We start from the raw sequence: 18,532 nt of genomic DNA on the forward strand, positions 1-18,532 counted from the left end.
CCACTAAGATCTTATGAAATTCCTCTGAGAAGTCCTGTAGGCCAAAGGTTTTATTATTGTTTAAATTCTTTATAACTGTTTTTGCTTTACTTCTAGTAATATTTGCTTCTAACAGCTCAAGGTCCTATCGAGAAAATGTTGACATTTTTAATTTGGCTAGAAAATCTTTTCTTGGTATTTTATTTGCCAGATCTGACACACAAATCTGTACAATAATTTTTATATAAAAACCAATGCTGCTTCTTATAATAATTTTTAAAATGTCTATGGATTTCTTGTGGGGGTTTTGTCCATCAGTCCATCTTCTTTGACTGGAGGGACTAATATCTATCTGCTGATATTTTTTCAACTATAGTAGTTTTCTTCCAAACTAAGTTGCCTGAAGCAAATTTCTCTACTTATTCAATGAAGGTCCTAAAATTGGCTTTGTTTATGATGTGGATCGTATGTACAGTTCAGAAATGTATTCTGTTTATCCCATTGAGTGTTTGTATATCTGTTTCCTCCTTAAACATATAATAAAGAATAAAATGGCTTGTTCTTACAACGATTGGTACTTCCTGTTGTTTACTACTATGAGATGGAGTGTAAACTTCCTCTGCTTTAACAATGTCAAATATTTTTCATATCCTTTTTTAGAGATTTCTTGGGAAACATTGAATTCAACTTACTCTTACTTTAATAAATTTGCATATTTCCCTCTTTTAAAAAGTGAGTTTAATTAAATGATAGTATGCTCATTCCCCATCTTGAGTAATAAAATTGGTAACTCCCACATTTCCCAATACTGTAATTCTTTATTAATTCGTCTTTCCATTATCCTCTTTTTTGTTCGGAGTTTTTTGTTATGCTCAGATCAGACGTGTCTGATGTACATTTTATAATTTCTAATGATTGCTGGACTTCGTTGATATTATGAACCATTATTTATTCATTATCTAAAGCGATAGGTAGTTCATTTAAAAGAGACACCCCAGAGATAAGTGACCTTTCTTTGTGAAGAAATGATATGAGAAATGTCTGGGTAAAGATGAGTTATAATTTCTGCCTTTGTCCACAGAGAGGGAGTTTCAAAGTTTTGGTGCCACAACCAAAAAAGCCCTTTCTCGGGTCACCACCCATCTAGCCTCAGCTGGTGGGAGCGTCCGAAGTAGGGCCTCTGAAGATGACTGAAGTGAGCAAGTAGATTCATATGGGAGAAGGCAGTCTCCTAAAAGAAGCAGCAGCATTGGTTTTTGTATGCTGACTTTCTCTACCAGTTAAGGGAGACTCAAACTAGCTTACAATCACCTTCCCATCCCCACAATAGACACCCTGTGAGGTAGGTGGGGCTGAGAGAGCTCTTAATAGATCTGTAACTTGCCCAAGGTCACCCAGCTGGCTTCGTGTGTAGGAGTGGGGAAACAAATCCAGTTCACCAGATTAGCCTCCGCTGCTCATGTGGAGGAGAGTGGAATCAAACCTGGTTCTCCAGATCAGAGTCCACCACTCCAAACCACTGCTCCTAACCACCACCATGCTGACTCTCATACAGCCCTAGTCATACAGGGGTTTAAAGCAAATAGGTAGCCAGTGTAGGATGGCTATTCCAAAGATCTTATCAGTGTAACATATTAAACTTATGTTAAAATATTGCTGCGTCCTTACAAATGGATGTCAATGTGCTTGACTGAACTGAGTTATGTTAAGAACAGTAGCCATTGTATTTCGCCTTTCCTTTGCATAAATGAATCCCACAAAGCCATTTTTGTTCCTCTTTAGCATATGATGGTGATGGAAGATATGCTAAAAGACTTCTTGCTTGGAGAGCACCTCCTGTTAGTGGGCAACCAGGTGAGAGCGGTCAACCGTTTCGTTGCAGGTTTTTGTTTTGATGTAGTTTGTAGAAAGCTGAATGTCTGATGCAACTTGGATGAGTGGACATAGGTCATTGGTTATTCTGTGGTTTTATAAGCGGGGGGGGGGGGAAATGTTGAGCGTGTCTTCTGTGGGAGCCAGTTCTGCCCTCCATTGGTTTCACATAATTTTGCCCAACGCAGATTGATAGACATCGAATTCCAAGAACTCAACAGCAAAGTCAGGAACGGGGCTTGTGTGAGTTTGAGGATGGCAAAATGTTGACATTCAATGGCAACCTATTTTTCTCATTTAACGGCCCCAAAACAAAGGAGGGCATATATGTTAGCAAGACTAAATGTGCTACCCTCATCAATATTACAGGGGAGATTTCAATCAATACCACTCTTTGCAAGGTTATGGCTCTGTGGAATTAATCACATGGAATCAGTCACATGTGTTCTTTTGGGCTGCCCCCTTTATCAGAGAATCCGCCTTAAGTTCATCAACCCGTTGTTCGCTGGTAGGGCATGGGCACCCAGTTGAGTGCAAGGTAGCCTTTCTTATGTCTACTCAGGATGTGGCCGCAATTGACCATGTAGGCAAGTTTTTGCAATATGCAATGTGGATCCGCGAAAGACACTATAAACGGGAACAGGCGAGCTCTGTTGAGTAAAATTGTATGATTATGTTCTCTGCAGGTATTGTGTATGCCATTGAAGGTTGGATTGATTGATTGACATAATTTTGCTTTGCCTGGGTTTTGTTTGAGGCAGGTCTTTTTTGTCTAGAGTTTCTTTCACACTTATTTCCCAATGGATTGAGACTGGGATCCAGTACATATTGGCAAATGTTGTTCAACGCAGCCATCTACCAAACAGAAATGCAGGTTTTTGTTTATGTCGCACTGCTGCCCTCTGCCTATTTCACCGACCTCAGAAACCTGGATAAGCAAGTTAAAGATGAAGGCACTGGTCTTTTTGGCTCAGCTGAGCAGTGCCCAGTTAGCACTCGATTAACAGCTTTCAAACCTCATAGCTGTTGTGCTCTTTGATTCTAGAGCTCTGACTGTATTGGAGTCCCCAACCTTTTTGAGCTTGTGCATGCCTTTGGAATTTGCAGTTGCAAAATGGCTGCTGCTGCAGCTTTCCTTCAGTCTCGCAGTGAAGATCCTTGTGCTGTGATGGCAGCTGCTGCTACAGCAATGTTTTTAAAAAAACCTGTACAGCCAATCAGAAGCCTTCTGGACAAAAGCTCCACATGCCCTCCCCACCTAAAAACCCTTGGCGGTAGGGTTGCCAGCTCCAGGTTGTGAACAAATTTGTCTGTTAATTTAAAGTTGCAGATCAGTGTGGCCCTTTGTCTTTGCAGGGTGTGGGGAAAAACAAGATTGTTGACAGATTCCTTCACCTGTTGAATAGACCAAGAGAATATTTACAGCTGCATAGGTAAGAGATGCTTTGATAATTTTTAAATGACTTAATTCTTTGGCGTTTGTTTATTTGTTTGTTTTCTTCGTGTGTGTGTGTGTGTGTGTTCAGACCTTCCCCCTGGTGGGGACCCATAGCAGCCTTTAGTGTTCTTGGTCCGTTAAGGTCAGTACTTGAACCTCCCCTCTGCCACAGCCCCTCTTCCAGGGGGCATCATTTGCCCCTCGAAAGGCTGCACATGCACTTTGTACTTGCAGCTGCAGTGTGACCACGAGTAGTAGTAGTAGTTCTTCCTCCTCTTCTTCCTCCTCCTTTTCCTCCTCTCCCTCTTCTTCCTCCTCCTCCTCTTCCTCCTCCTCTTCTTCTTCTTCCTCTTCCTTCTACTCTTCTTTTACTTCCTCCTCCTCCATCTCCCCCCCCCAGGCGGGCCTTTTTGGAGGAATAACCAATAAATTAAAAAATACATTCGTCAAATGCAGTGCTAAAGAAAACTGTCTTCAACCGCCTCCTGAAGATCAACGGTGAGGGGGGGCCAGACGCACCCCCCTGGGGAGGTTGTTCCATATCAATTCACCACCATAATCAAGGAGAAAGGGGACAATCTACAATCTGTCCACTCAGTTTTTAACATATTATGTCAATTCCTTTTTCTGCAGTGGTAAAAGTTTACAAGTTTGACACAACATAGTTGGGGGGTGGGGAATCCCATAAAAGGAAATGATTGCTTGTGCATTTCCAAAGTGCACCTTAGTCAAAATGGATGAGATTTGGTTTTAAAAGAGCATGTTCAGTCAAGCAGAAAAACCTACTTTAGAGACTGAAAGAAGGTGGATGCAACGTTATTTGTTAAAAATGCACAGAGCCCCTGAGGGTAAAAGGACTGAGAGATTGCAGAATTAGTTCAGCTTTCTGGGGTTGCTGATGAGGAAGAACGGTGGAAGTGTGCCCTCCTTAGAGCTGTCTGCTATGGATTTAAAGCGATTCTGGCTGCGTGTAGACATTAGCACAAACCTCTCTGGGTTGGAGACAGGTGCCAACAATCCTGGTGGTGTGCTTGCGCTTTCCCCTTGTGTATGGAGTGTGATGAAATCTTCCCAGCCTTGAAATCCTGGTTAGGAATCCCGCTGTGTGAGAAGGAAACAAACTTCAGTTTCCCCAAGACATCCAGATGTCACGGCAAATTGGAGTTTGATTGAAAACATCCCAAACCAGAAAATTTTCAGTTGTACTTCGTGGGCAGGGATGGGGCGGGGAAAAGGGAGCATGGAAGCTCATCACAAGCAAGAGAAGCAGCTATAAATTAAAGTAATTAATATTCCCTTCCCCCACACTTTTCTATGATGATGATTTCTATCTCACATTTCTTTAAAGCTCAGAGTCAACCACATGATTATTTGTGGGTGGGGTGTGTATATGATGTATCCTAGTTTGAAATGTTGAACCTTCCCCTCCGGTTAAAACTGGCTCTGGACAAGATTTCGTTAAACCCTTTTTCTCCCCCGCTTGCTTAGGGATACCACCGTCCAAAGCCTTACACTGCAGCCTTCTGTTAAAGACGGTCTTGTGGTCTATGAGGATTCTCCACTCGTAAGTTGCCTGCGATTAAGGCTTACATTTGAATAAAAGAGACTTTCTGTATAGTAAGTTGAAGGACCCAGATATTGACACATATTTTGTATTGTGGCTGGCAGCGTGATACTTCAGTGATAAAAAATCCTAAAGAACATAAGAACATAAGAAAGGCCCTGCTGGATCAGACCAAGGCCCATCAAGTCCAGCAGTCTGTTTACACAGTGGCCAACCAGGTACCTCTAGGAAGCCACTAACAAGAAGAGTGCATCAGTACCATCCTTAAGTTGTTTTCAGATCAAGAGTTGTAGCCATCACTAGTACAGAGGAGATAAGGTGGCAAATGTAGGACACAGCTGATTCATTTGTCTTTCACCTCTCATGAATTCAAAGTTCATTTCTAATTTGAGGAAGCTGAACATTATCTTGAAACATTGATATTTCTCATTTCCCAACACAAGGCATAACCCCTGGATGTAGATGCCTGAATCAATCAATCAATCGACCTTTGGTTCTTGTAGGTTATCCGGGCTGTGTGACCGTGGTCTTGGTATTTTCTTTCCTGACTTTTCACCAGCAGCTGTGGCAGGCATATTCAGAGGAGTAACGCTGAAGGACAGTGTCCTTCAGTGTTACTCCTCTGAAGATGTCTGCCACAGCTGCTGGCGAAACGGCAGGAAAGAAAATACCAAGACCACGGTCACACAGCCCGGATAACCTACAAGAACCAATGAACTCTGACTGTGAAAGCCTTCGACAATCGACCTTTATTGGCATATACTCAGAAACATGACGTAAGCAGTACACAAAATTCACTGTCCATACATTTTATATTTAAATATGGTTTAGACTTTAGTCCTTATATTGACAACTTACATCCAAAATTCCGCCACCTTTAAAGTGACTTCAGGAATAGTATCATTCAACAAAAACCGGCATACAGAGAATTTTTGGCTAGATTTCATTTTATCAATCAAGGGTAGAATGGTTTTTTACGAGGACCGTTGTGCAGGTGACAATTTATGATTATATGCTGTAGTAGATGCCTGAATCCTAACCTTGAATAAACTTGGCCCAGAGAATATGTTTGTAGCCCTTCTCATTCCACCCCAACTAAAGAAGCTGTTGTCCCTCATGTCAGAGTATCTCTTACAATATCTTCTGCTGCTTAGCCTTGCACATCCTATAGTGGTACAAGTGTTTGGTGTCTAATAGATAAGACAGGCGCATGAAGGTGATTTCCTAAGGGTTAGCGGTATCAATTTGTGAAATCCTTTCTTCCTTTCCTGCTGGTAGAACAGCCCCTTTTTGCCCCCATGTATGGACCCCACTGGTACGTCCCTCAGAAAAGTATTTGACATTCTGTGAATATGTTCACCTGAGACCCTAAAATGTGAGCATTCTTAGATATCACTACTTCTGAACCTGAGGTGGTGGTATTGTCATGTCAGTCGGCCATCAAGCACAGTTGTTTTTTTGTTTGCACATCTGCTGTTTTAGTTTGGGTACACGAATAGCCAGAATGTAAATTTTAATTACTGTTAGGCTTATAGGGGGTTGATGGGGAAAGTTTCCTATATCTGTGTGATACATAAACACTTTTTCCAGGTGAAAGCTGTCAAGTTCGGTCACATTTTAGTTATTGACGAGGCAGACAAGGCACCCACAAATGTCACCTGCATTTTGAAGACTTTAGTGGAAAGCGGAGAAATGATTCTGTCGGATGGAAGGCGCCTCATTGCCAGTAAGTAGCTTCCCAAGAATACCGTCTCCCGGCAGTTGTATTTATTGCAAATAGTTTATCAGATTCATAGACTGAAATAAGTATTGGGCTTCTTTGTAAGTTTTCTAATTCGTTATATGTCTATAATACAGTTTACCAAGGAACACGCAGCTTACCCGTGAAGTTGTAAAGAGCTACCTAGAAGTGAAACACAGAATTAGATTCTCGTAAACACTCTCTGTTATTTGCCACACCTGAGGGCAACTCCTTGTGTATTCTGTTACTATTGTGGAGTTGCCTCCAGTCCTGCTGTGATGGGAGGGGATCTACCTTTTGCACATTCTGTGGCTTCATAGGGGCGCCAGCTCCTCTGGAGCACCGGTCTGTAGTCAACTGCTTGTAATAGGCATCCTACATCCTTCTGGCGTACCGGTTCTTTTGTTCCTTCAAGCAGTGCCTTGCAAAATGGAAAATATTAATTGCAAATCTGTGTACTTTGCAGATCCTGCTAACGTAAATGGGAGAAAGAATGTGATAGTTATTCATCCAGATTTCAGAATGATTGTTTTAGCCAACAGACCTGGATTTCCTTTCTTGGGTAACGACTTTTTTGGAACACTAGGTAAGCAGAACACTTACTGAAAAGTTGTAACTTTTGTGGGGTTCAGAATTGAGAATATGCCGCCTTTGTTTCAGTAACTGTCTTGGCAGAAAAGACATAAATCTTGATTATGTTGTTGTTCTCTGTCCAGCATCTCAACTCAGAGGCTCCCTCGGTCATAGCTGTCACTTGAAAATTTCGTATTTCTTGTGTTTCAATCAGTCCGGAGATCTTCTGGGGAAAACAATTGAAAACAAATAGTGTAGGGATTAAGACAAAGGATTAATAATCCGAAATGGTTTTGCTGATCAAGTGGCAAAACAGTTGTTTTCAGATATATAAGCAGGAGACAATTATTTCAGGCATTTCTGTAAGATGAGTTTGGAGTGAAAAGGTAATATACGAAAGACGTATGAAGTTACTATACTGAACTGGTCACTTCAGCTCACTACTGTCTGGGCTAACTGGCCCTAGCTGTCTCAGGCCTCAAGAAGGGGTCTTTTCTGTCTCTGTATCCTAACAAGTGGAGATACCAGAGTTAACCTGGGACCTACTGTATACGAAGCATTTCTTTACCACAGTGTTCACCTGGTGGGTTTCTCTTTCGACTTGGCAACATGCCTCATGGTGGTACTGAACAATTCACTCCCATACATGCCAGAACCTTTGTGTTTTTTTAAATGAAGGTACAGTGGGGTGGGACGGCAGGCACCTATAGAAGATTTCACAGCCATGAATCCTTTGCTTATTCTAAGGGGAAGAAAGGGCAAAGGTTATGCTTTCATATTTCCACTGGAAAAATAGGGATGTGTACTTTCAACACAGGAATGGGAATAGATGATCCCAGGATTCCCACATAGCCTGGAGTTGAGAAATGTGTGCTTTTTTAAAAGTCTGCTATTTAAACAAGCAACCATGAGGTAGCTGTGTTAGTTGGGTGCAGCAGAATCATAGAGACCAAACCCTATAAGGAAAGGCTGAGGGAGTTGGGAATATTTAGTCTGGAGAAGAGGAGGTTGAGGGGGGACAGGATTGCTCTCTTGAAGTATTTGAAGGATTGTCACTTAGAGGAAGGCAGGGAGCTGTTCCGGTTGGCAGCAGAGAATAGGGTTTAAATTGCTGGAGGAAAGCTGCCAGCTGGATATTAGGAAAAAACTTTTTGCGGTAAGAGTTGTACAACAGTGGAATTGGCTACCTAGGGAAGTGGTGAGCTCCCCCTCTTTAATAAGAGGCTGGACAAACACTTGTCAGGGATGCTCTACTCTGATCCTGTGTTGAGCAGAGGGTTGGACTAGATGGCCTGTATAGCCCCTTCCAACTCTGTGATTCTATGATTCTAGCATCCTTATGGCTCCTAGCAAATAAGGCTGATGTGCTCTTTAAGTTACTACTGACTTTCACGTAACTATCTGAATTCCTTTTTTTCTTTTCTTTCAGGAGATATCTTTAGCTGCCATGCAGTTGATAACCCTCAACCGGACTCAGAGCTGGCGATGTTGCGACAGTACGGACCTGAGGTTCCGGAGCCAGTCCTGCAGAAGCTGGTGGCTGCTTTCGGGGAACTTCGAAGCTTGGCTGACCAAGGAATAATAAATTATCCTTACTCAACTAGAGAAGTAGTGAACATAGTAAAGCACCTACAGGTACAGTACATCGATTCCAGAGATTTATTCATATGCCGTTTTGTAACATAATTCATCCCAAAGCGTTTCCCGTGAGAAAAGGTCAAACATAAGAGCTGTTCATGCTGGTATTGACTCTGCTCCTGTATCTGACCGCTCCACTCAGCAAGATGTGAAGCCTTCCTCCAGCCTGGGCAGCTTTCCTGTGACTTAGGCAGCTCTTCCTCCAACAGAAGAACCACTGAAATTGGAAGATGTCTCCTTAGGATGGAGGAAAGGCTTCTGGGACTAGAGGAATGTCCTCCAACCAAATAAAGACCGGCATCCCCTGTTAATGCAAGAAGAAGAAGAGTTGGTTTTTATATGCCGACTTTCTCTACCACCTAAGGCAGAATCAAACCAGCTTACAATCACCTCCCCTTCCGCTCCCCACAACAGACACCCAGGGAGGTAGGTGGGGCTGAGAGAACTGTGACTAGCCCAAGGTCACCCAGCAGGCATCATGTGTAGGAGTGGGCAAACCAACCCGGTTCACCAGATTAGCGTCTGCCACTTGTGTGGAGGAGTGGGGAATCAAACCAGGTTCTCCAGATCATAGTCCACCGCTCCAAACCACCGCTCTTAACCACTACACCAAGCTGGCTCTCAAGATGAAGGATGCTGCCTCCCTTTCTCCCTTTAATGTCTTTGTCACTGTCAGTGGAGGGAAGGACTTCTCAGCTGCAGCTGGATTCTGTCGGAGCAGACAAGGGCCTGGCTGCTGCTTCCAGATGACTTCTGAAAACCTCTTAAAAATGGAGGCTGAATTTGACAAAGGACAAAAGACACATTTCTCTTGTTTTCTGCATATCCTGTGTTTGTCTTCTTTCCTATATGCAATTTTTCCCTGTGCAGAGACAATACTTGAGAATGAAAGCATCCCAATGAGAGGGTCTCTGGCTCAGTGGTAGAGCCTCTAGTTTGCATGCAGAAGTTCCCAGGTTCAATCTCTGGCATCTCCAGTTAAAAGGAGGCTTTAAGAGGGGAGTGGACACATTCATGAAGGAAAGGGCTATCCATGGCTACTAGTAAAAATGGATACTAGTTATGATGCACACCTATTCTCTCCAGTATCAGAGGAGCATGCCTATTATATTGGGTGCTTTGGAACACAGGCAGGATAATGCTGCTGCAGTCATCTTGTTTATGGGCTTCCTAGAGGCACCTGATTGGCCACTGTGTGAACAGATTGCTAGACTTGATGGGCCTTGGTTTGATCCCGCATGGCTTTTCTTGTTAGGTGGTGGGTGATGTGAAAGACATAGAAACATAGAGTTGGAAGGGACCTCCAGTGTCATCTAGTCCAACCCCTTGCAAACACAGGAAATTCACAACTACCTCCCCACCCCGCATGCCCAGTGACCCCTGTTCCATGCCCAGAAGATGCCAAAAAAAACAACCTTCAGGATCCCTGGCCAATCTGGCCTGGAGGAAAATTGCTTCCAGACCCTAAAGTGGTAATCTGCATTTCCCTGGGCATGTAAGAAAGGGCCATGAGACCTCTGCCTGAGACGCCAAAGAGCTGCTGCCAGTCTGAGTAGACAATACTGACCTTGATGGACCCCAGTGGTCTGATCCAGTATAAGGCAGCTTCATATGTGACCATGTGATAGAGTAATAATTTCGAAAAGGCATTACATCTTCAGGTACTTGAAGGGCTGTCATATAGAGGAGGGTGCCGAGTTTTCTGTTGCCCCAGAAGGTCGGACCAGAACCAATGGGTTGAAATTAAATCAAAAGAGTTTCTGTGTAGACATTAGGAAGCATTTTCTAACAGTCAGAGCGGTTCCTCAGTGGAACAGGCTTCCTCGGGAGGTGGTGGTCTCCTTCCCTGGAGGTTTCTAAGCAGAGGCTAGATGGCCATCTGTCAGCAATGCTGATTCTATGACCTTAGGCAGATGATGAGAGGGAGGGCATCTTGGCCATCTTCTGGGCATGGAGTAGGGGTCGCTGGGTGTGTGTGTGGGGGAAGTAGTTGTGAATTTCCTGCAATGTGCAGGGGGTTGGACTAGATGACCCTGGTGGTCCCTTCCAATTCTATTATTCTATATGGGCATATGTGAGCAATTTCATGTGAGCAATTTCATACAAGCACCTGAGTCCAAAAAAAATCTTGAAACAGGAAAAGTTCTGAGGTGTATATGTACTTCTCTTTCACTTCATTATCTGGAAGAGCTTGAATGGTATGTCCCCATCACAGCATTGCAGGGAATGGAGAAACCAGGCCCACCGGAAGCTCATCTGGTTCATCAGAGCATTTGTGGAACTTTTGTTCTTGATCAGTACGAAACGTGGCACAATAATTTCTGTCTGTGGCAGCTTATTTTTTCCCTTTTTTCTCTGCAGAAATTCCCAGCGGAAGGACTTGCGAATGTTGTCCGAAACGTCTTTGATTTTGACTCCTACAATAACGAGATGCGTGAGATTTTAATTAGGATCTTGCACAAACATGGGATACCAATTGGAGCAAAGCCTACCAGTATACACCTGGCCAAGGAGTAAGGATAGCACGAGCAGCTTATTTCTGCTAATTAAGATCAACCTGGGATGCTTGAAGCAAACTTTGCTGCCAAATACTGATATTTTTTGTGTTATCAATTTTTGCAGCCTCATTAATGTACACTTACTGCACAAGTCATTATTTATAGATTATGAATATTTTAATGATTAAATTTAATAAAAGGAAATATTTGTTTTTTCTCAGTTTCTGTTAATTAAATTATCTGTCTTAAATTTCTCACTGCGGTTAGCAGCTAACCAAATTTGTTTTGTCTGTAACATGGGAATGAACTGTCGCTTAATCCTGCACAAACCTGCCAGAAAACTACTTGTGTAGAAATTTTGTAATCCATAGTAACAGCAAGAATTTGTGACAGGAGTTAACATTTCCAGATGTTCAACATCTGCATCTTCAAAATTCTGACATATCCTGGCTAATTTCTTGAAAGGAGCGACATCATGCCTCTTTGAGCCAGCGTGGTGTAGTGGTTTGGAGCTATAGACTGACCTGGAGAACCGGGTTTGATTCCCCACTCCTCCACATGAGCGGCAGACGCTAATCTGGTGAACTTGGTTGGTTTCCCCACTCCTACACACGAAGCCAGCTGGGTGACCTTGGGCTAGTCACAGCTCTCTTAGAGCTCTCTCAGCCCCACCTACCTCACAGGGTGTCTGTTGTGGGGAGGGGAAGGGAAGGTGAATGTAAGCCGGCTTGATTCTTTCTTAAGTGGTAGAGAAAGTCGGCATATAAAAACCAACTCTTCTTCTTAGTGGTGTTCTTTTTCAAGTTCAAGCTAAGATACTTTGTTGGCTCACGTTAAGGCCCAACCATTAAACCAATTCCAGAAACGATGCATTAGAGAAACAACAAATATTTCCCTTCCTATTGCAAAAACACAAATCAGTGTTGTTGGGCAAACTGCTTTTTATAGAGTTGCATTAATTTGACATCTGCTAAGGGGGAAGAGCAGAGATGCTTCCTCTGGCCGAATGTCTCAGTCAATTGGCAGAGTGTAACTCACTCCTTTGCTTGTTCCTGGAAATTTCCAGGGACATTTTCCAAGGGGCAGCCCCATGGCTGTGCCTCAGTTTTTCAGCTTGATGTCTTCAGGCTTAGTTTATACGTCAGTTACTTATTTTGTGTCACCCAATCCTGTTTGTTTGCTTGTTTGTGTAGCTTACCACAGAAATTATAAGAACATTTTACAAAGAATAAAGCCATTGCCTAAAATACAAGCATGAATGCACGGCACTGCCCATTATTTAGATCACACTGAATAGTGGGCAGTCCTAAAAGCATCTTTTTTAAAAAATAAGTTTTTATTTAAAATTTCCAGTAACATACAAACAAACATCTACCATTCACATCCATTCACAAACGTACAAAGTAAACCGTCTTTCAGGGAGTTCATATTGTATTAATCGCTCAGATCTTACTGGTCATTTGTTTGATCAAAATTCTACTTAAATCTTCATCAATATTCCCACTGCTTTCCAGGCTGTCTATCAAACTGATACTCATGCTTAATACCTTCCAAGCTATCTAACAAAACAATAATAATACTTAATACTTAGTACAATTCTTCTTATTGTACTATACCTCTCTTTTATACCTTCTTTACTGCTCTAATTTGACTATCACATGAATACAATATTTCTACAACCTTAATATTATTATTACTTTTACATTTGTTATCATGCCTCCCCCCCTTTATTCACTAGACTCTGCTCCTAAAAGCATCTTTAATCATAAACTTTACAGGCTTTTAAAAAGCACCCCATGCTTGGGCTGCGATAGGACTCCTATGACAGGGCTCTGTTAAAATGTTTAAAGTTTAAATGTTTAAAATCTTCTAAATTTCATAGACAAGGCCCTAACATGCATCTTGCAGGAATGTAACACTGCAGATTGGCAAAATTTTAAGCAAGACTTGATTGGCCGATCTTCATGGGCCCCCAAGTGTGGTCCATATGGGGAAAGGCTGCAGAGGCTAACCTGGGCCGTCCAGGTCAGTGTCCTATTGCTCGAGAAAACCCTTTTTTATAGTTCAGTCAAGCTTGGATTTAAAGATTAGGTTAGATCATTTATTCTCTGGAAAAAATATGAGAAACCACTTGGTTGTTGAATGTGGGCACGGAATTACATTTATTTTATTGAGCAAATGAACAAGCAATAGATTTTTTTTTATACTTGGCATATCTACTTTTTGCCCTAAGTGTTGTGTTTATATCACAGGAGGACCTCTTCTTCAATGGGGGCTTTTCTGTCACATCCACTCAGAGAGTTTGTTGGTGTTGAGAAATGCCACACTTTATGCACTTTGTGCCATCATAAGAACATAAGAACAGCCCTGCTGGATCAGACCAAGGTCCATCAAGTCTAGCAGTCTGTTCACACAGTGGCCAACCAGGGGCCTCTGGGAAGCCCACAAACAAGACAACTGCAGCACCATCCTGCCTGTGTTTCACAGCACCTAGTATAATAGGCATGCTCCTCTGATCCTTGAGAGAATATGTAAGCTTCATGACTAGTATCCATTTTTACTAGTAGCCACGGATAGCCCTCTTCTCCATGAACATGTCCACTCCCCTCTTAAAGCCTTCCAAGTTGGCAGCCATCACCACATCCTGGGGCAGGGAGTTACACAATTTAACTATGAGTTGTGTGAAGAAATACTTCCTTTTATCTGTTTTGAATCTCTCACCAGATTCAGCAGATGACCCCGCTTTCTGGTATTATGAGAGAGGGAGAAAAGCTTCTCCCTGTCCACTTGCTCCATACCATGCATAATTTTATAGACCTCTATCATGTCTCCCCTTAACCGCCTTCTCTCCAATCTAAACAGCCCTAAGAGTTTTCACCACTCCTCATAGGGCAGTTGCTCTAGTCCCCTGATCATTTTGGTTGCTCTTTTCTGCACCTTCACAAGCTCTTATCAAAAGATAAGTTTACTTAAATGTGCAGTTATTTTGACAAGCTCCTGTGTATGCCCATGGCAAAGTCTAGTCAAAGGGGGCCTCAATTTATATTTATTTTCAATCTTTTATGTACCATGTTTCAACAAAATTGACAAGGTGGTGGTTCACAGAACACTTGAAATGTGCAAACAAATGTAAAAAAACAGTTTTGAGGGACATATTTTCTTAAAAAACAAAAGCAGCAGAAATTTGCCTCAAAAAACTAAATTTACTTGCTTGCAAAAGGAAGTGCAACATGGATCAGGTGAACCTGCCTATGTAATGCCAGCTTGGTGTGGTGGTTAAGAGCGGTGGTTTGGAGTGGTGGACTCTATGCTAGAGATCCAGGTTTGATTCCCCAGTCCTCCACATGAGTGGCAGACATGAATCTGGCAGACACTAATCTAGCTTGGTTTCCCCACCCCTCCACATGATGCCACCTGGGTGACCTTGGGCTAGTCACAGTTCTCTCCAAACTTTCTCAGCCTCACCTACGTCACAAGGTGTCTGTTGGTGGGATAGGAAGGGAAGGTGATTGTAAGCGGGTTTGAGACTCCTTAAAGGTAGAGAAAATCGGGGTATAAAAACCAACTCTTCTTCAAATTGCAACTGATTTATGGCTACCCCTCATAAAGTTTTCAAGGTAACGGATGAGCAGGGATGGTGTGCCATTGCCTTCCTCTTCATAGCAACCTTTGTCTTCCTTGATGGTCTGCCATCCAAATACTAACTAACCATAGCCAACCCTGCTTAGCTTCCAAGCTCTGACTAGTTCTGGCTAGTCCTAGTTATTCAGGCCGTCAAATGCCCATGTAGGCCATTCCAAAATTCTGGGCCTACCACAGGAAAGGTATGATAGAAGCTCAGTCCTTTGGCAGTCAAGGACACACTGATTGCTTGCCCAAACCCACTTGCCCGCTCAATATGAGTCAGCCAGTAGCGAAAGTATGTCAGAGTTTGGCCCCTTTCACATTAGGATCTGCTTTCTTACATCTACAGTTGCACTGAAGACATTCATAGAATACCACTAAGCGATACACAGCTCTGTTCTCCAAGCAGTATGTTTGCTCACATTTGCTGAAATACTATAAAAAAACTATTTTTATCTCCTCATCCCAAATAAAAATGCCTGAAAGGGGACATTTGCCCCCAAAGTCAATAGACTATTACTGTTGTATCCTAAAGTCTTAATGGAGGATGGCCAAGGTGAAGCATTCGAATTTCAGTGTTAGTAAATAAATTGAAATGGAATTTGCAGTTTCTACCAGTCTACCTTGTCTACCAGTCCAGCTGTAGCTGTGTGCCCAATATTCTATGAGAACACTGAACTTTTTAATCGGCATTAGCCAAGTCCTCAAGGAAGAACCCTACATCAATGCAAGTGATCAACCCACAATTCCAAATGACTGAATAGGACAAGAGTAGTCTAGGTGTGCGCTTTGTACCTAGTCTTCTGTTCTTCTCAAATTCCCTTTATTCTCTGAGCCACAAGATCTGTAGCAAGCCCTCCTTTACACTGTCCATTTCACAGACTAAAGGGAGCATTCCTAAGCAAGCCTACTCAGAAGTAAGTCTCATGTTATTCAGAGGGGCTTACTCCCAGGAAAGTGTTATTTGGGTTGCAGCCACAGCAGTGTAGTGATTAGGCTAAGAGGACCAGGCTCAAATACCTGGTTGCTGTGAAACTAGTTGGGTGATTTTGGGTCAGCCATTCTTGTCTAGTATACTAGCACACAGTTAAATTGTGGAACTCCCTGCCCCAGGATGTGGTGATGGCTGCCAACTTGGAAGGCTTTAAGAGGGGAGTGGACATGGGAGAGGGCTATCTGTGGCTACTAGTCAAAATGGATACCAGTCACGATGCATACCTATTCTCTCCAGGATCAGAGGAGCATGCCGAATATATTAGGTGCTTTGGAACAGAGGCAGGATAATGCTGCTGCAGTTGTCTTGTTTGGGGGCTTCCTAGAGGCACCTGGTTGGCCACTGTGTGGTCAGACTGCTGGACTTGATGGACCTTGGTCTGATCCAGCAGGGCCTTTCTTAGGTTCTTATTATATTCTTACTTCATGGTGTTATTGTGGGGATGAAGGGCAGGTTAAAAAATATATTTCATGAAGGGAAGAAAGAGCCTTTGTATTTGCTAGGGATGCATTTCCTAGTTCCCCGCACTTCAAGTCTGTGACACTTTCTCATTTGAAGGGATTTTGAGCTTTTCTGAAATGGAATTCCTTCTTGTATTGTATCACTGTGATTTTAAGACTGCTTGGGCTGTAGCAGTTTTAAGATTGTGACAAAAGGAAACAATGAGCCTTTTCAACTCAGACAATTATATTGATAAATGACCTTCTATATCAAAGTAGTAAGTTATTAATAATAATGTTTTCTGGACAGGTTCCCACTGCCGGATCCAAAATTTACGGGCTACTGGAAAGTCAACCAGCTAGGCAGTGCACAACAGAAACTTCTGTGCCCAACTGAAACACGTCGCGTAGATATAAAGGTCTGTGAAGTTTTTAAACAATGTAATTTGGGCTGCAAATCTGTACTCGGCATGCAGAAGGTCCCTAGTTCAATCCCCAGCATCTCCAGTTAAGGATCAGGCAATAGGTAAGGGGAAAGGCCTCCGCCGGAGACCCTGGAGAGCAACTGCCAGTCTGAGTAGACAACACTGACCTTGATGGACCAAAGGTCTGATTCAGGATGAGGCAGCTTTCATATATAAGGGAAGTATAAAGGGAATGCTGGAGGCTTAAACTGCTTTGTGACAATCTATTTCTTTACAAATGGATGTTGTGCACAGACATTACAGGCTAGGCCCAGAAATGACACAAATACCCCTGGAATCAAAAACCCAAATCCCATTCCCCATGAAGCTTCCAGCTTTCCTAACATCGAAATCTAAAGAAAGAGCGCCTTCGCTTAACACGCTGGCACAACTCAACAATATTTGACTTCCCTCATAGACATTCCCCCCTCCACAAAATGCGTGGAAGTGAAGATTGTATATTCGAGGTGCTGGTGTTGACCTTTAAAGCCCTGTATGGTCTGGGATCAACATACTGTAAGGACCACCTGCTCCCATATGAATCTAGCCCTACACTCTGGTCATCTTTAAAGGCCCTGCCTTGGTTGCCCCCGACATCTGAAGCTAGACAGGTGGCGACCTGAAGAAAGGGCCTTCTCGGTTGTGGCACCAAACCTGTGGGGCTCCCTCCCCAGGGAGATTTGCCTTTTTCCATCTATCGGTGTCTTTCGCCAGACTTCACCTGGCATATCCCCAGTAATCGTTATTGGCCCTCCTTCGAGTGTTGTTTGTTTGTGTGTGTTTTAATTGAATTATTTGATAATTTTAACTGTATTTTTAATGGCTTAAATGTGTTAAATGTTTTTTTTTTAAATGTTCACTGCCTTGTGGACCCTGATTGGGTGGAAATGACAGCATTAAAATGTTTTAAATAAATTAGTTAATATCGGTCTGCCCTTAGAGGTGCTGTAAAGGATGCTGAGGAACTTGACCGTCAGGATATTTATTTCCACTTTCTTTTAGGGTCCTCTGTACTTAAATGTGCAGGCCTTTCCCATGGAGAAGCACGAAGCCAGGTCCCTGAGTTTCACAGAGGAGCATGCCTTTTGGTCTCTGCCTTTGAACGAAGTCAATTTAGTGTGCGATGTTGCGGTGGCACAAGGTAAAATGGAATTATGCTTTTGCTGGTGGTAAACTGCATCGATGCTAGTGTATGTACAAGAGATGGGCAATAATAAATTATTTTGCTCGTTACTTAGAAGCAATCTCCTTGAAGAAAACGGGCGTACTTTTGTCTCAAATGTTGAGCCCATTCAGCTGTTGCAGCATAATTACCCTTCAGGTTTGGCAGCTCCAGAGAGTGAGGCTGGGTTTACGTCAGTGTGTTGCAATGTTTGCTACCGGCAGCGCAGCCAAATATTCCCCATTAAATTACTGTAGCAAAAGACATGTGCAGGCAAGAGAAGCTACCCTTTCCTTCTTCCCTGCCTTAAATCTCTCACGACATCCCTTCAGGCAGGTTTCTCCCAGCCTATTTCCAATGCCAAAGTTAGCTCAGCGGGGTGGGGGAGGGAAAATGTCCCTGAAGTGAAACAAATTGGGGCAAAATTCAGTTCCCCTCAACTGACCCTAGGGTTGCCAACCTCCAGGTACTGGCTGGAGATCTCCTGCTATAACAACTGATCTCCAGCCGATAGAGATCAGTTCCCCTGGAGAAAATGGCCGCTT

The 18,532-nt window shown here is 42.9% G+C and overlaps 1 protein-coding gene across 1 annotated transcript in view; it reads left to right on the top strand.

Moving 5' to 3' along the window:
- Nucleotides 1-18,532, top strand: part of VWA8 (von Willebrand factor A domain containing 8) — a 75,884-nt gene that overhangs the window by 24,205 nt on the left and 33,147 nt on the right. Inside the window, exons 19-27 of the mRNA XM_056862099.1 lie at nt 1,762-1,833; nt 3,208-3,284; nt 4,778-4,853; nt 6,444-6,579; nt 7,061-7,180; nt 8,597-8,802; nt 11,167-11,318; nt 16,672-16,780; nt 17,828-17,966. Of these exons, the coding sequence (XP_056718077.1) occupies nt 1,762-1,833; nt 3,208-3,284; nt 4,778-4,853; nt 6,444-6,579; nt 7,061-7,180; nt 8,597-8,802; nt 11,167-11,318; nt 16,672-16,780; nt 17,828-17,966 (1,087 nt within the window). The remainder of the gene's footprint in view (nt 1-1,761; nt 1,834-3,207; nt 3,285-4,777; nt 4,854-6,443; nt 6,580-7,060; nt 7,181-8,596; nt 8,803-11,166; nt 11,319-16,671; nt 16,781-17,827; nt 17,967-18,532) is intronic.

Source organism: Euleptes europaea, chromosome 16 (genome assembly GCF_029931775.1).
Source record: "Euleptes europaea isolate rEulEur1 chromosome 16, rEulEur1.hap1, whole genome shotgun sequence".
In the NCBI taxonomy this organism is placed as follows: Eukaryota; Metazoa; Chordata; class Lepidosauria; order Squamata; family Sphaerodactylidae; genus Euleptes; species Euleptes europaea.